The following is a 12,377-nucleotide window of genomic DNA, read 5'->3' as shown; positions in this document are numbered from 1 at the left end:
TCTTCCTATTTATATTTCATATATCTATCTAGTATAATCTCAGCTCTGCATATACTTCTATTCTTGGTTGGAGCAACAGTAACGAAACCCAAATTCCCAGATGGATTAATACAGTATTTTCTTATTCTACTATTTGGATAATATGACTGGATGATATAGAAAAAAATAAATCTATCATATCAGTTAATAACAACACATAAATTAAGTCAATATTTATTTTCAGCTTAAAGATTCCTTAAAGCTTTGACTGTGAGAAAGCCAAACATTTCCACACACTACACCATCGACAGGCAAAATTCCTGTCTGTGTGAATTTTACCAGATGAAGGTATAAGGAGGTAGATAAAGCGAGCGTGAAGATCTCATGAGTTTGAGATTTCTTGGTTCTCTCACAATTTTTGATCCAAAGCACCTTACGATAAGAGCGAGCAGAGATTTGATTCCCTCCAGCTTAAAAAGTCCTGAGTATTAGATTATGAAGCTGAAAAATTTGCCAAGAATTGTATAATTTTTGGCTGAGTTAACAACATTGCGTGATGCTAAGTATAAGCCACAAATATTCATGCTTCCAATCTGGACAGGCACCTTATTTCCTGTCATCTCTGAAAAAAATACCCAAAACAGTGATTTAAAAACCCACAGGTTATCATGTGTTTCGTTTTAGTCTTGAGACTGTTGAGCTGTTTTGGTTCGTGCACTGTCCATCGACGTTTCCTCCGAGGGGGAGCTCATCCCTCCCAAATATCCAATCAAAAGACAATAATCATGTGGTGTGTTTAGTGAACTCAACCAACCCATTCTGCATATTCTGGGAAGTGAGCTGTCTGTTGGTGAGAAACTCATTTTCCCCGCGACAAAATGTTTCAATCGCGGAGTTCGCCCAGCCTCGCAAAGATAAGGCTGCTTCGGCGTTTACACTTTGTTGTGGCAAAAGGAAAACTTCTCTTTTAAATTATCAACGACAACAACAAAATACACCAGAATGTGATTTGTTTTTGCACAAAGTCTGATCCATCACGATGATACATCTTGTATTCAAGTTTGAACTATTGTGGAGGAAGTGGTTATGAACATCTCGGGCTACAACCACAATCGCCTGACCACAGACAGAACACAAACACTGTGAGTCCCCCGCGGAAATCTCTACAGATTGATTTGTTTTTTTGAAGATGACTTTGGTATCAACAGGTCTGTTAACTCGGTTCACAGTCCCTCTGTTTCTCAGGTGACTTTCTTTCTCCTTATCACACACACGCACATGCACAGAGAACATTCACACACAAACGCATTTACACACACACAAACAGATGCTTTAACATTTCCTAAGAGGCCTGGTATTAATCTATTTTTTAAATTCAAAGGGTTTACGAATGATAAAGTGGGCACATCAATGGGAATCACTTTTAAAAAGCTCAGACTGTCACTATATGCACATTAACACAAAACTGACCTCTCTCACAATATAACAAAGTTTATAGATTTATATCAACGCTTTTTTTATAGAATGGAAACATGTAATTGTGGAGTTTCCTAAAACGTTTTAATAAGAAGCAGGGAGACAGATCTACAAAGCAAATGAATCCACTTTCTCTCAGTGTTCAATCCTTTCTCTATACTATTACTATTTCTCTAAACTATGCTAGTTTGTGCTCTATCCTAAGGCCGGTATTGATTTGTGTCACTTTTATTTTAATGTGATGCTGTTAATCAGAGCAAAACCAATGGGAGACATCCATCTCTACGCATATTAAATGAACAGACTGTGCATAATTGCAGGGTGATTCACGGACAAGTGTGTCGAGCCAGGTACCGTCTGGAAAATGAGAAGAAGAAGAATAAGAAGAAGAAGAAGAAGAAGGCGGTATTTGCACGTGGTTGAGGTTTACAGTGTGTTTTACATGTTTTGTTTAATAACTCCCTGTCTCCCTTTCACAGCTTGATTTTTTATTACACTGCTTCATTATGTTTTCCCCGGATACGACACAAACTCGTAGTGAGAGACTTCATAGCCACAGGACTCTCCTCATCTCCACGCCCGTACATAATAAGAAATATGTAATCCTTACTTTCACTACTTCATGTTTGTTAGTAAGCCCGACACAAAATGGTTGCTCCGGAAGCTGAAGCTCACAGAGCCGTCTCCGCCTTCCCCACTTGTGTCTCGCCTGTCAAAAGGGCAGCAGAGGAACTCACCTGTGCAGGAATAGTCATCGATCCTGATGTAGCCCGTATGGCAGATGCACATGAAGGAGCCAGGGGTATTAACACACATGGTGTTCTCCCTGCAGTAGTGCTTCCCCTCAGCGCACTCATCAATATCTGAAGAGGAGCGAGAGAGAGAAGAGGAGAACAAAGCCGGGTTAGATGTGGTTTGCTGTCACACTGTATATTCTATCAAGTGACATTTAATTATCTGCAGATGAATCCGTAAATTGATCTTTCTCCTTCTTATTAAACGGTCAATATACAGTCAATTAGAAATTAACCGACCTTCGCATGAAATTTACAAAAATATTTGTTGGCAGATCATAAAAATCTTATTTGTTAATCAATTTTTGCATGGCGCCTAAAGTTCAAGCATCATGATTGATTTTGATTTGCTGTTTATTTATCAAACCCCTTTAGCCGAGGGACGTTCAAAGGCACCATCAGGTTTTTTTTACTCTCTTGAAATGAGTTGTACAGTAAATGGCCAAGTGATATTAGGTTTTATTTGTTTCTGAGGTTTAAAAAAAAAATTATCTGCAGCATCTTTGAGGACCTGTGATTCTTGTAGGATGCTTCCTCCTTATATGGAGAGAAGCACCCACGCTGCACATTCACACTTACACTTATATCTGTAATAGCATAAAGTAACTGCATATATCTGAGTGCATTTATTTCACTTTGTTCATATCTCAGCATTGTCTCAGCGTTCGTGTTCTGTGTGATGGCAATAAAGGGGACTCTAATATAATGTAACCTTAAACATTTGTTACTCTGAAGCACTTGCCGAAATGACTGACACTTCTGTTCTTCTTGGGAGGACAGGCTTGATTTTTATTGGGGAGGAAGCAGCTATTGAGGGCTGCGACAGCCCCAGTATTACACTGAGGCCTATTTTGAGTCTCTCCCTTATGGGATCCACCTTACAGAGTTCGTCTTAGCTGCTTCCCACTAGAGAAGGTTCCTTAAGGGCGACTGTGCAGCCAGTGGGAAAGGACTATTTGTCTTTATCAGTGGAAGATCGAAATGCGGGTCCATGAAAGGTGGGCACTGGAGCACTTTAAGGTCGCGACCACTCGATTTTCAATCTATTTAAGGTAAAGCACTCAACATAGTGGCTTAGCTGCTTTTTTTCCCAGACTACTACTGAACATTTAGTTAATGGTAAATGGACTATATTTATATAGCTTATTCATACACTGTCGGAAGAGCCGAGTCAGAGGCCAGTCAGGATAAAGTGTCTTGCCAAATGACACATCGGCATGCGGACAGGGGGAAGCTGGGATCGGACCGCCAACCTTCCAGTTAGAGGACGGCCGACTCTACCTCCTGCACTTTGATCACACTTTCAATTTTTTTGTTTTCTTCGCATATATACCTCATACTATATATGAAGATGGATGATAGACGACAAAAATGCTCGCCAAATGTGAAGGCAAATCATCTTGGTTGCCCCCTGGTTGCTGGCTGCTGTACAGGACTTAAACCCCGCCTCCTCCATGTTAGCAGATGAGACTAAAATTCAAAATACATCATAAATCAAATACATTTTTCCCAAAGATGTTTTCTGTCGTTTTAGTTTCTATCACACTGATGTATGTTCAAACGTTAAATGTTCTGATAAGTTTTTTTTTATCTGATGCTGTAAAAATGGGAGTGAGACCTCATGATTGACAGCAGGAAACTGACTCAGCTGCCAGTTGGTCGCACACGGGCATTGGCCAGACCTCGATACCGTAGCTCCACTCCGCGATCAGCACTGCATAGACTCTGATGATTGTGTGTACTGAATTTGTGAAGTACACATGTACTGCATTTGCTATATCACAGCCCTTCACATAAATGGTAAATAAAATAGGTTTCGTACGATGGAATAAAGCACGTTTCTGTCCAATTTCACCGTCAGTCTACTCGTCATTGCTTGACAATATATCTTTGATTATTATACTGCAAGCTTTAACTTACAACTACTTGATGCAGTGTATCTCTGTGCTTTGTGCAATATTTACAATATATATCATCTCAAATATCATACTCATCACTGTGTGATCTTAATGAAAATGGAGGCTGGTCCTCACCAGGGACAAGCAAAAAGAAAACCACATTCCTTCATTTATATTCATCGCCTGATCACAGTATATCACTTCCCTTCTCAAATTTAAAACCACAGCTGACCAGACCAGATCTCAGGCCTGTTTAACTCTACTTAGCCCTGAGGTAAATACTGAAGTTAGGATGACCGCCTTCCACAACTTTGAACCATATAAATGGAGAGGGTTGCAGAGGAGTTTAAGACTTGAATATCTCATCCCAATGGTTATTTTAAATAAATCTGTAAAAGATTTCATCTTTTAATCTATTTAAATGCTATTAAGCAATGTCTTTGATCCGTCTCGGATGCTGTGTGTGCTTTTATTATGTCTGGCTGTGGTTGTTTTTATTCTCTCTGCTGTGCTCAGGTCTCTTGTGCCAAAGAGAACCTGCTTTAATGATATTTGCCGCTTAAATAATGGTTATACATAACTTACATAGTCCTTGGTGGCCAAGTGGTTAAAGGGCCTGCTGCAGTGTTTTATTCTTCAATTTCCCTTTGAGGGATCGATATAGTCGATCTTATCTTTATGATTCTAACTTGTGCATTGAGTTTAGTGACATATAATTCCCAGCGACTTCAACCTGTGTGCACAGGTCTAATCAGCCAGAATAACTAAAAACAGATTACTGTGAGTCTGCAGAGCCACACTGGACACCTGCTGTGCAATGTGCAACAGTCTTTAGTGCCAAACTTATTTAAAAATTAACAAAGTGCTCTTCAGCTTTATGCACAAGTAGCCACTTTTAGCTTTTGCCAACATATACTACCACCCTATAAAATCTGAGGCAGCCATTCCTCGAAAAACACAAGCTTGGATAAGCACAGTGTACCCTAATCTGCTGTTACTGATGAACGGGGTTAGATCGACTTGCTCCCTCCCCAGCCCTTTAACCTCCCGTCTCGCCAACATCTGACGCCCTATTCCGCAGTACGTGCCCACCAATGAGTGTAAGTTGCCCAGCATGCATCGTTCTATGTTTGTGTGTACTGACAAACACGGACTGATGGACACCTCACATTCCTGGGAGGGTGTTAAATTAATATTGGCACCAGCTTTTTGTTTTTTTGCTTCGGCGTGTGACATTACAATTTCCGAGCCTTCCAGCGCCGTTGGCGGATTGAGTTTTTTGTTTTTTTAAAGAGTTGTGTGTGCGTGTTGGGATTTCAGACATATGCCACCAGGGTTTCAAAGCAAGGAATATTGTTTATTTTTTCAAACTCGTTTTATATACTTGCCAATTTTGTTAATCATTCAAATTTAGCTGGGGGTGGTCAATGTAACATTTTTATGTGGTGTGCATAGTCATTGCACAATGAAATTGATACTTTCATATATTTTCACACATTTCCTTTTCATCACTGTGAATCAACTCCATGTTCATTTGAGTTAAACGTAATTACTGAAGTCTTAAAAATCCATCCTCAGTTCATGCAGCATGAAGCCGCCTCTCCTCACTGTGACAATAACCACCCCTCCCTTTTTTCGCTCCCCCAACACTTTATTGGAGCACAATTAATTGAGGTTAAAAAAAAAAAGTGCTTGGAGTCAAAGTTTCATTGAACACATTTAATTGAAGTAAAACAAAAATGCTTGAGGTGAAAAATGAATTGATCACATTTTAATTGAGGTTAAAAAAACATGTTTGGAGACTAAAATGTATTGAAATTGTTTAACTGTAGTTAAAGAAAATGCTTCTTGCCCCCCCCCCCCCAAAAAAAAGGCCCCAGCCCAAAGACACAAACAAACACAAAGCCTTTAGTGAATGTTCAGGGATCTGTGCACGTGAAGAGATGGGGAAACACTAACCTAGATCATGCAGAGCATACACAGTGGTTCATGATTGCAAGATGGCCTTCCCTGATTGGGTGATAATGATGTTGTATTTGCCGATTTTCCTGCAGTAGTACATCAAATTCAATTTTCAGTTGGAAAAGTTATTATTTCTGTACGTTGGCTTAAACCTGTGCAGCTGCTTTCTATTTTTTCATAATTGTAGCAAGTTATGCAGGAAGATCACGTCCCAGTCCTCAATCCCTAACTTGGATTTGATCTGAACTGTGAATCGTGCGCACAACAACTTGATAAACAAGAATGTCAGGGATGTGTTTGTGTGGGTTTGTTGTGGAGGCTTCCTGTGCCGTAGTAATTAAAGCTTGGCTCGTGCAGCTTTAAGAATATCATTTATTAGATTGTCTTTTGTTTTTCCTTCTCACTCTCTTGATTCCATATTTGGATCCATATTAGCTTGTTGCCTTAGCAACAGCTATTCCTGGGGTCTAACTGCATGCCAAACCATCAGACGGAAGATGCGCAACACTGCCAGGGTAAACAAAATAATCTTGATAATGTGATGCAACCAAATGCAATTCGATGTAAATCCCAGTCAAACCCAACTAACTCGGCCGCATCACACACTCCCTGTTCCCGCGGATAGTTCGGGTTCAACGTCAACACTCTTTGAGAGACAAGCTACGCAGTCCTTGACATTATCAGTTTATTATTCATTCACTGTATTCAGTGTCTGTGAGAGCACAAGAGGACATTCACCCCGAATGTGTTCCGTGCCAGATGCCTTTGCGAGCACTTGATATTGAATTTCAATAGATTTGCACTGGCATTCACTCAGCTTGCATGTCCTTGGGTAGAGCAACGCCCACCACCTGCGTACAACTGCGGCATTCACACTTCCTTGGTCTTCTTCCTTTCACAGTTCCATCAATACTTGCTGCCTCCAGCTATTGAAAGGCCTCACGGATAAATGGAGCGGGGAGACAATCGCTGAGCACCTATGGCAACACATGTGTCCTTCACTAAATGAATGGAGGCTAATTAAAACATGTGACCGGCTCTGAGAGAGAAAAACAGAGCGGGTAGGGAGAAAAAGGCGAATTGAGCCAAGGGCAGATAGAGGCACAGGTAAAAGCGAAGAAGGGGGTTATTAACACACAGACAGAGCCATGACGCGCCACACTGTAGTGCTAGACAGAAAAGGGGAGATGAGAGAGTTGGGGGACAGGGTGAGTGACACAGAGGGAGGGGGACAGAAAACGGCAGGCAAAGTAGTGGATTAAACAGAAAAGTAGAGAATGAGGGAGAGTCAGTTTGAAGTTAAAAAAAGAAGGTGAAATGTGTGGAGTGTGTGTGAGATAGTGAACACTTTAGCAGCGGGGGAAGGAGATTTAGATCGCAGAGGAACAGAAGTGGAGCGAATGCAGCAAAAAGGCGTTAACTGTCACTGCGAGAGGAAATTCAGTCGGTCCGCGGTCTCAATGGTAACCTTGAGCTGAGGTCTTAGGTGACGGCTGATTGGCTGTCCGCGGAGCCGCCATGATTTAGAGCCCATTAACTGTACGACACCATCCATCTCGCCCTCGGTGACAGCGGTTAAGTTTGCTAAAACAATATGTTAGGAGGTGAGATGATGAGGGGCGGCACACGCATGTGTGTGTGGGGGGGGGGGACCATCTCCATTAACGCACTCCATTTCCTTGATTGGCCTGTCACATGGACACACGTGATGCGGCAAGCAAAGAAGGCTGGCGGAGAGTCAGCGGCGGATTTTATTGCTAAATGAAGTGCTCAGGGTCAAACCGTTGTTACGCCACGATAGATGGCTAGAAACGGCTTTGTTCCTTCTTTTTTCTGGACGCATACCTGCATGACTACTTAATCAGGCATAGTCATACCTGCGGAGGGTGGGTATGTTTATATTATTTGGACTAAAAAGAAAATCTTTGTGATACGTAACACTTTTTAGTTCCTGCGGTCAGACGACAAGCACAGCGAGAAAGAACGACTGTAGTATGTTCAAAAGTTGTATAACTTCAATAACAAACAATAACAAGCAATATTCATGGATATTTGTCAAAAATTTCAGTCCATTTCCTGATGGTTAAGATATTTCCGTGTGAACTAAAGTGGTCTACCGTCATTTCTAAACTCAAGACACAAATCGCAAAATCTAAATTTTTATCATAGACTTCGGACAGAAAACCCCAGGAACATGTTTCACCTCTTCCGAAAGGTCTATATAAAGAAACTCCCAATGAAAGATTGCTTTGTGTCACAGACGCTGGTGGAGCTGCGGCTCACCCAGAAGTGGCATCAGGACTTTGGTTCCCCATAGATAACTGCTGCTCTGATGTAGGACAAACGTGTCGCTGTAACCAAACCTAGTAAAAATGTTTATGCATTTCAGACACACAGTGATACCACGCATGCCGTGAGTGTTGTTAACTGTTTATCCCGGTCACCCCACAATATGCACAGCATGTACATAGAGGATAACAGTTTATCCCCGTCAGCTTGTGTAGCGTATAGTGTCTAAAGGGGGGGCATCCTCACGATCTGCGTTCCATACTGCAGAAGGTCTGACAGTAGGGAGATAACACCCAAATCTATGCCATTCCACCAGAGGCCTTTCACTTTATGTCTCCTTCTTTCCATCTTTTTCTCTCCTCTGTTCATCCCTTCCCCAACCAGCTCATTTACTCAAGCAGATGGTTTTCAATAAATGGCAGCAGGACGGGGCTTGCCAAAACACCGCCTGATATTCCTCAGTAGCCAGTAGCTCCCTCATGGCCAGACATAAAGCAATCTGAGGGACGAGCAGAGAGACAAAGAGCTCTCCCTGCCGGCCAAACAGTATCCCATTTAGCAAATATCCTCCACTGTCGGCCTTGGTTCCTCATGGGTGGAGAAAGGTGTCAGAGGATGCCATCGGTTTATGGCAGTGTCACAAGATCAAATATTGAGTTATGGCTGGTGGAAAATGATTATTTGGTTCAGAAGTGTAGCATCAAACCTCCTGTAGTATCTAACTCTCAGCACAACATTATTACAACTATTATTTTTAATATTCACTGCATATATTGTATTTTTCTCTCACAAAGATTCAAAATAATGTTCAATTAGAACATAAATCATTGAATCCACTGTTTAGTTTATACATTCGTTGTTTGTTGTCAAAAGTGTTGTCTTGAAATTGCTTATTTCATCCGCAGCTCAGGTATAGACTTTAGTATTTAGGCCTGTTTGCACATGTCCTATTGTAGGGCGTGTCAGGGAAAGACAGCAGCGATCAACAAGCCAAAATTACTCTTTGTTCGCAGCTCGTAGTTTCATTTTTGCGCCGTTACCTGAACATGAACCACAGGTATACTGTCTCGCCAGAAAAAATCTTTTCAGTATCTTGTCAACTAAATAAATTGGACAATCATCCCTAAATAAACAGTCTCAGAAAAAAATCCCACGCAGACGAGCAAAAACGTCATTGGCAATTTGGGAAGGAGCAGGAGCCAATCAGGGTGACGGAGTGGACAGAATCCTGTTAGGAAGCAACAAGAGTGAAAATTCTGAGAGCGCAGTCGTCGTCTAAATACCAGCCACTCACGTTGTGATCGATCACTGTAAACATTCAGAAACCTGCATCCTGACGGAGCACAGCGAACGTCAAATGACTAAAGGTGGTGGACGAGGAGGAGGAGTGTGTTTGTGTGTGTTAGTTTTAATCATTACATGCAAACATCTACCAGGCATTGGACTACTGCATCAAGTGTGTGTGTAGGTGTCTACATACATGTAACATTGAACACGCACTTAACGCACTTTGATTTGTCACGAGTTAAATGAAGCCCCGCCGCATCTTATGGACAAAAGTGTCGTGTTTGTGTGCTGTAAGCATGAATGTTTTTTTTATTTTTTTTGCCTCCATCACTGCAATCATTAATCTGGGAAAGATTTTACACCGTGCGTAAATCGATGGAGCATCATCATCCATCACTCTTCACTCTGAGACCGAGTGCCGCCTGTAGACCAGAGGTCTAAACAATATAGTAACCAGGAGCAGAAACGGCTTCCAGCGCTCGATAAAAGGGCTGACAACAAAGGAAATGTGTTGCAACATAATTCTTTTTCTCCTCGTGTTAATTATTATTCATTAACTTATCAATCCATGCATTTACTTTTACCCAGTTATTACTGGGTGGGATGCTACAGTGTGATATATGTAGGAGAGTCAAAGTGTTTGCATGTTTTACATCATGAAAATGAACCGTATTGGGTTGTTGAGATGAGATGTTAACGCTTCATACTAACCGAACAGCGAACATTTTTTTTCCTCAGTGATGGAAGAATTATTTGAAAAGTAGCACTAACACAATGTAAAATACACGTGGAATATATACACATTCATAAAAGTCTACTTTAGGTAAATGCATTTTGTCAGCAAAGTGTAGTAAAGTGTATAGCATTATGCAAAAATGAACCATTAATTAGAGTATTAAATTATATTAAAAAAAAATACATTAAACTCAAGTAGGGTATTGGATCATTACTACTCATGCATTAACTGTAAGCATAATTTTTATGTTGTAGTTGGTTCAAGTGGAGCAAATTTTAACTACTTTTATATGATTGGTGAGTTTAATCTAAAACCATAAATCACATTTTTCTTAACGTTATGAATGAGATTATGTGTTTTGCTTGTACAAACTGAATCTGCAAATGAATCTGTAACTACACAGTGAGGTAGTGAATTTAGTTTGTGTCAGTGAAGTTAGATCGGTCCTATACGTGGAAATACTCCAGTCTGAGCGTAAAGCGCTCAATGAATTAGGTGTGATCCCATCTGGAAAAGATGGAGCAGAGCGGAAACCCTGGTGGCATTTGAAGGATATTGGCTGAGCGGCGATACTGTTATTTACACTGGTGGGGACTGCCGGGACGAAGGTGGGATTGTCTGTTTTGGGTGACATTTCAGCGCGGCCACAGAGGTGGGCTGTGTGTAAACAAACACACAGCCAGTCGGGGGTGGACATGTTTGCCCCCGTGTGTGTGTGTGTGTGTGTGTGTGTGTGAGGGTCAGGAAACCGAGCAGGTGGGGAGCCCAGGGGCTCGGGCCTCATCCTGACAGTGATTGGGTTTTGGAGCGGGCCGTGCTCTTCAGTCAGTGCCAATTAGCCTGCCGCCACCTTTTGACATTCAAAAGACGGCGGCACTGGTCCGTGCTCGCGGACACAAACACGCGCGATTAGAACTGATAGGTGATAAAAAAAAAATCACTTATATTGGAGATATAGATGGACATTATCACACATTAATTACATCAAGTGGAGTTAATGTAATGTTACGTTTAGAATCTTAATGGACAAACAAATGTGTCACCACCATATATAAAGCCTCTGCACACACAGGTTATTTTAACTTGTGTGCGTTCACTGAGCTCGATTGATGCAACCTCCTCATTCAGCTGCTGTAGCTTTGATGCACCAATCAGACATGACCTTGTTATTATTCTTATAGGCCCATTGTGTTGCGACATCATGTCATTTTCAGCCGTAACTCCTCCTCGCTTCAGCCTGATAGTCAGCAGAGTCATTTTGAAAGGGCAGGGCTTTTTTTGTTTAGTTTTCCCTGTTGCTGTAATATTGTCTTTTTGCATTGTTGAGTTTGCTTTATAATATCTTCATATTGTTTTTCATTCATGCTGCATTACTGCAGGTGCACTGCAAAGGGGTCGGTTCACCCAAATAACACACGTACTTCTGGAAAATGGTGTGTCTCTTGATTTTTAAATATTTAATATTTGTCTTATTCTGAAAAAACACAAATAAAACATGAACGAACTGCTCCTTCTAACGAGTCAGTCAGCTGTGTGGCCTTGTTATAACAATTTCCTCTGCACCACGGAGCTCCGTTGTTAACCAAAACCTATTAAAAACACATCAGTGAACCACATGGTTGCACAAGGCGACATGTTCTTTCATTATGATAAACAGGGCCACAGTAGTTTATATTAAGTCTGCCACATACACCGTCCGGCTGTTGTAAACAATCACCAGCGAACCAGATAAGCAGCTGGAACAAAAAAGTCCCAGGCAAAAGTACAAAAAAAAAACCCTTTCTAAAATGGAAACTAAAAATGAATAGGTTTGGGGCTATCTGAGTATTTCACGTGTCTCTATCACTCCATCTTGATGTGTGACGTGTTTGAAAGACAATTCAACATTAGCGAGTGTAAAGTTGGTTGGGCAATGTCTGTCACGTCTGGAGATTGATATTTTTTGGAAAGGTATTA

At 41.2% G+C, this 12,377-nt stretch overlaps 1 protein-coding gene across 1 annotated transcript in view; it reads right to left on the bottom strand.

The window, feature by feature from the left end:
- nell2a (neural EGFL like 2a) overlaps positions 1 to 12,377 on the bottom strand; it is a 71,813-nt gene that overhangs the window by 31,162 nt on the left and 28,274 nt on the right. The window contains exon 13 of the mRNA XM_035643342.2: positions 2,193 to 2,318. Within this exon, the coding sequence (XP_035499235.1) occupies positions 2,193 to 2,318 (126 nt within the window). The remainder of the gene's footprint in view (positions 1 to 2,192; positions 2,319 to 12,377) is intronic.

This window comes from Scophthalmus maximus, chromosome 7 (assembly GCF_022379125.1).
Source record: "Scophthalmus maximus strain ysfricsl-2021 chromosome 7, ASM2237912v1, whole genome shotgun sequence".
Classification (NCBI taxonomy): domain Eukaryota; kingdom Metazoa; phylum Chordata; class Actinopteri; order Pleuronectiformes; family Scophthalmidae; genus Scophthalmus; species Scophthalmus maximus.
Note: the sequence above shows the minus strand (reverse complement) of the source record. Positions and strands in the feature narration are given on the sequence as shown.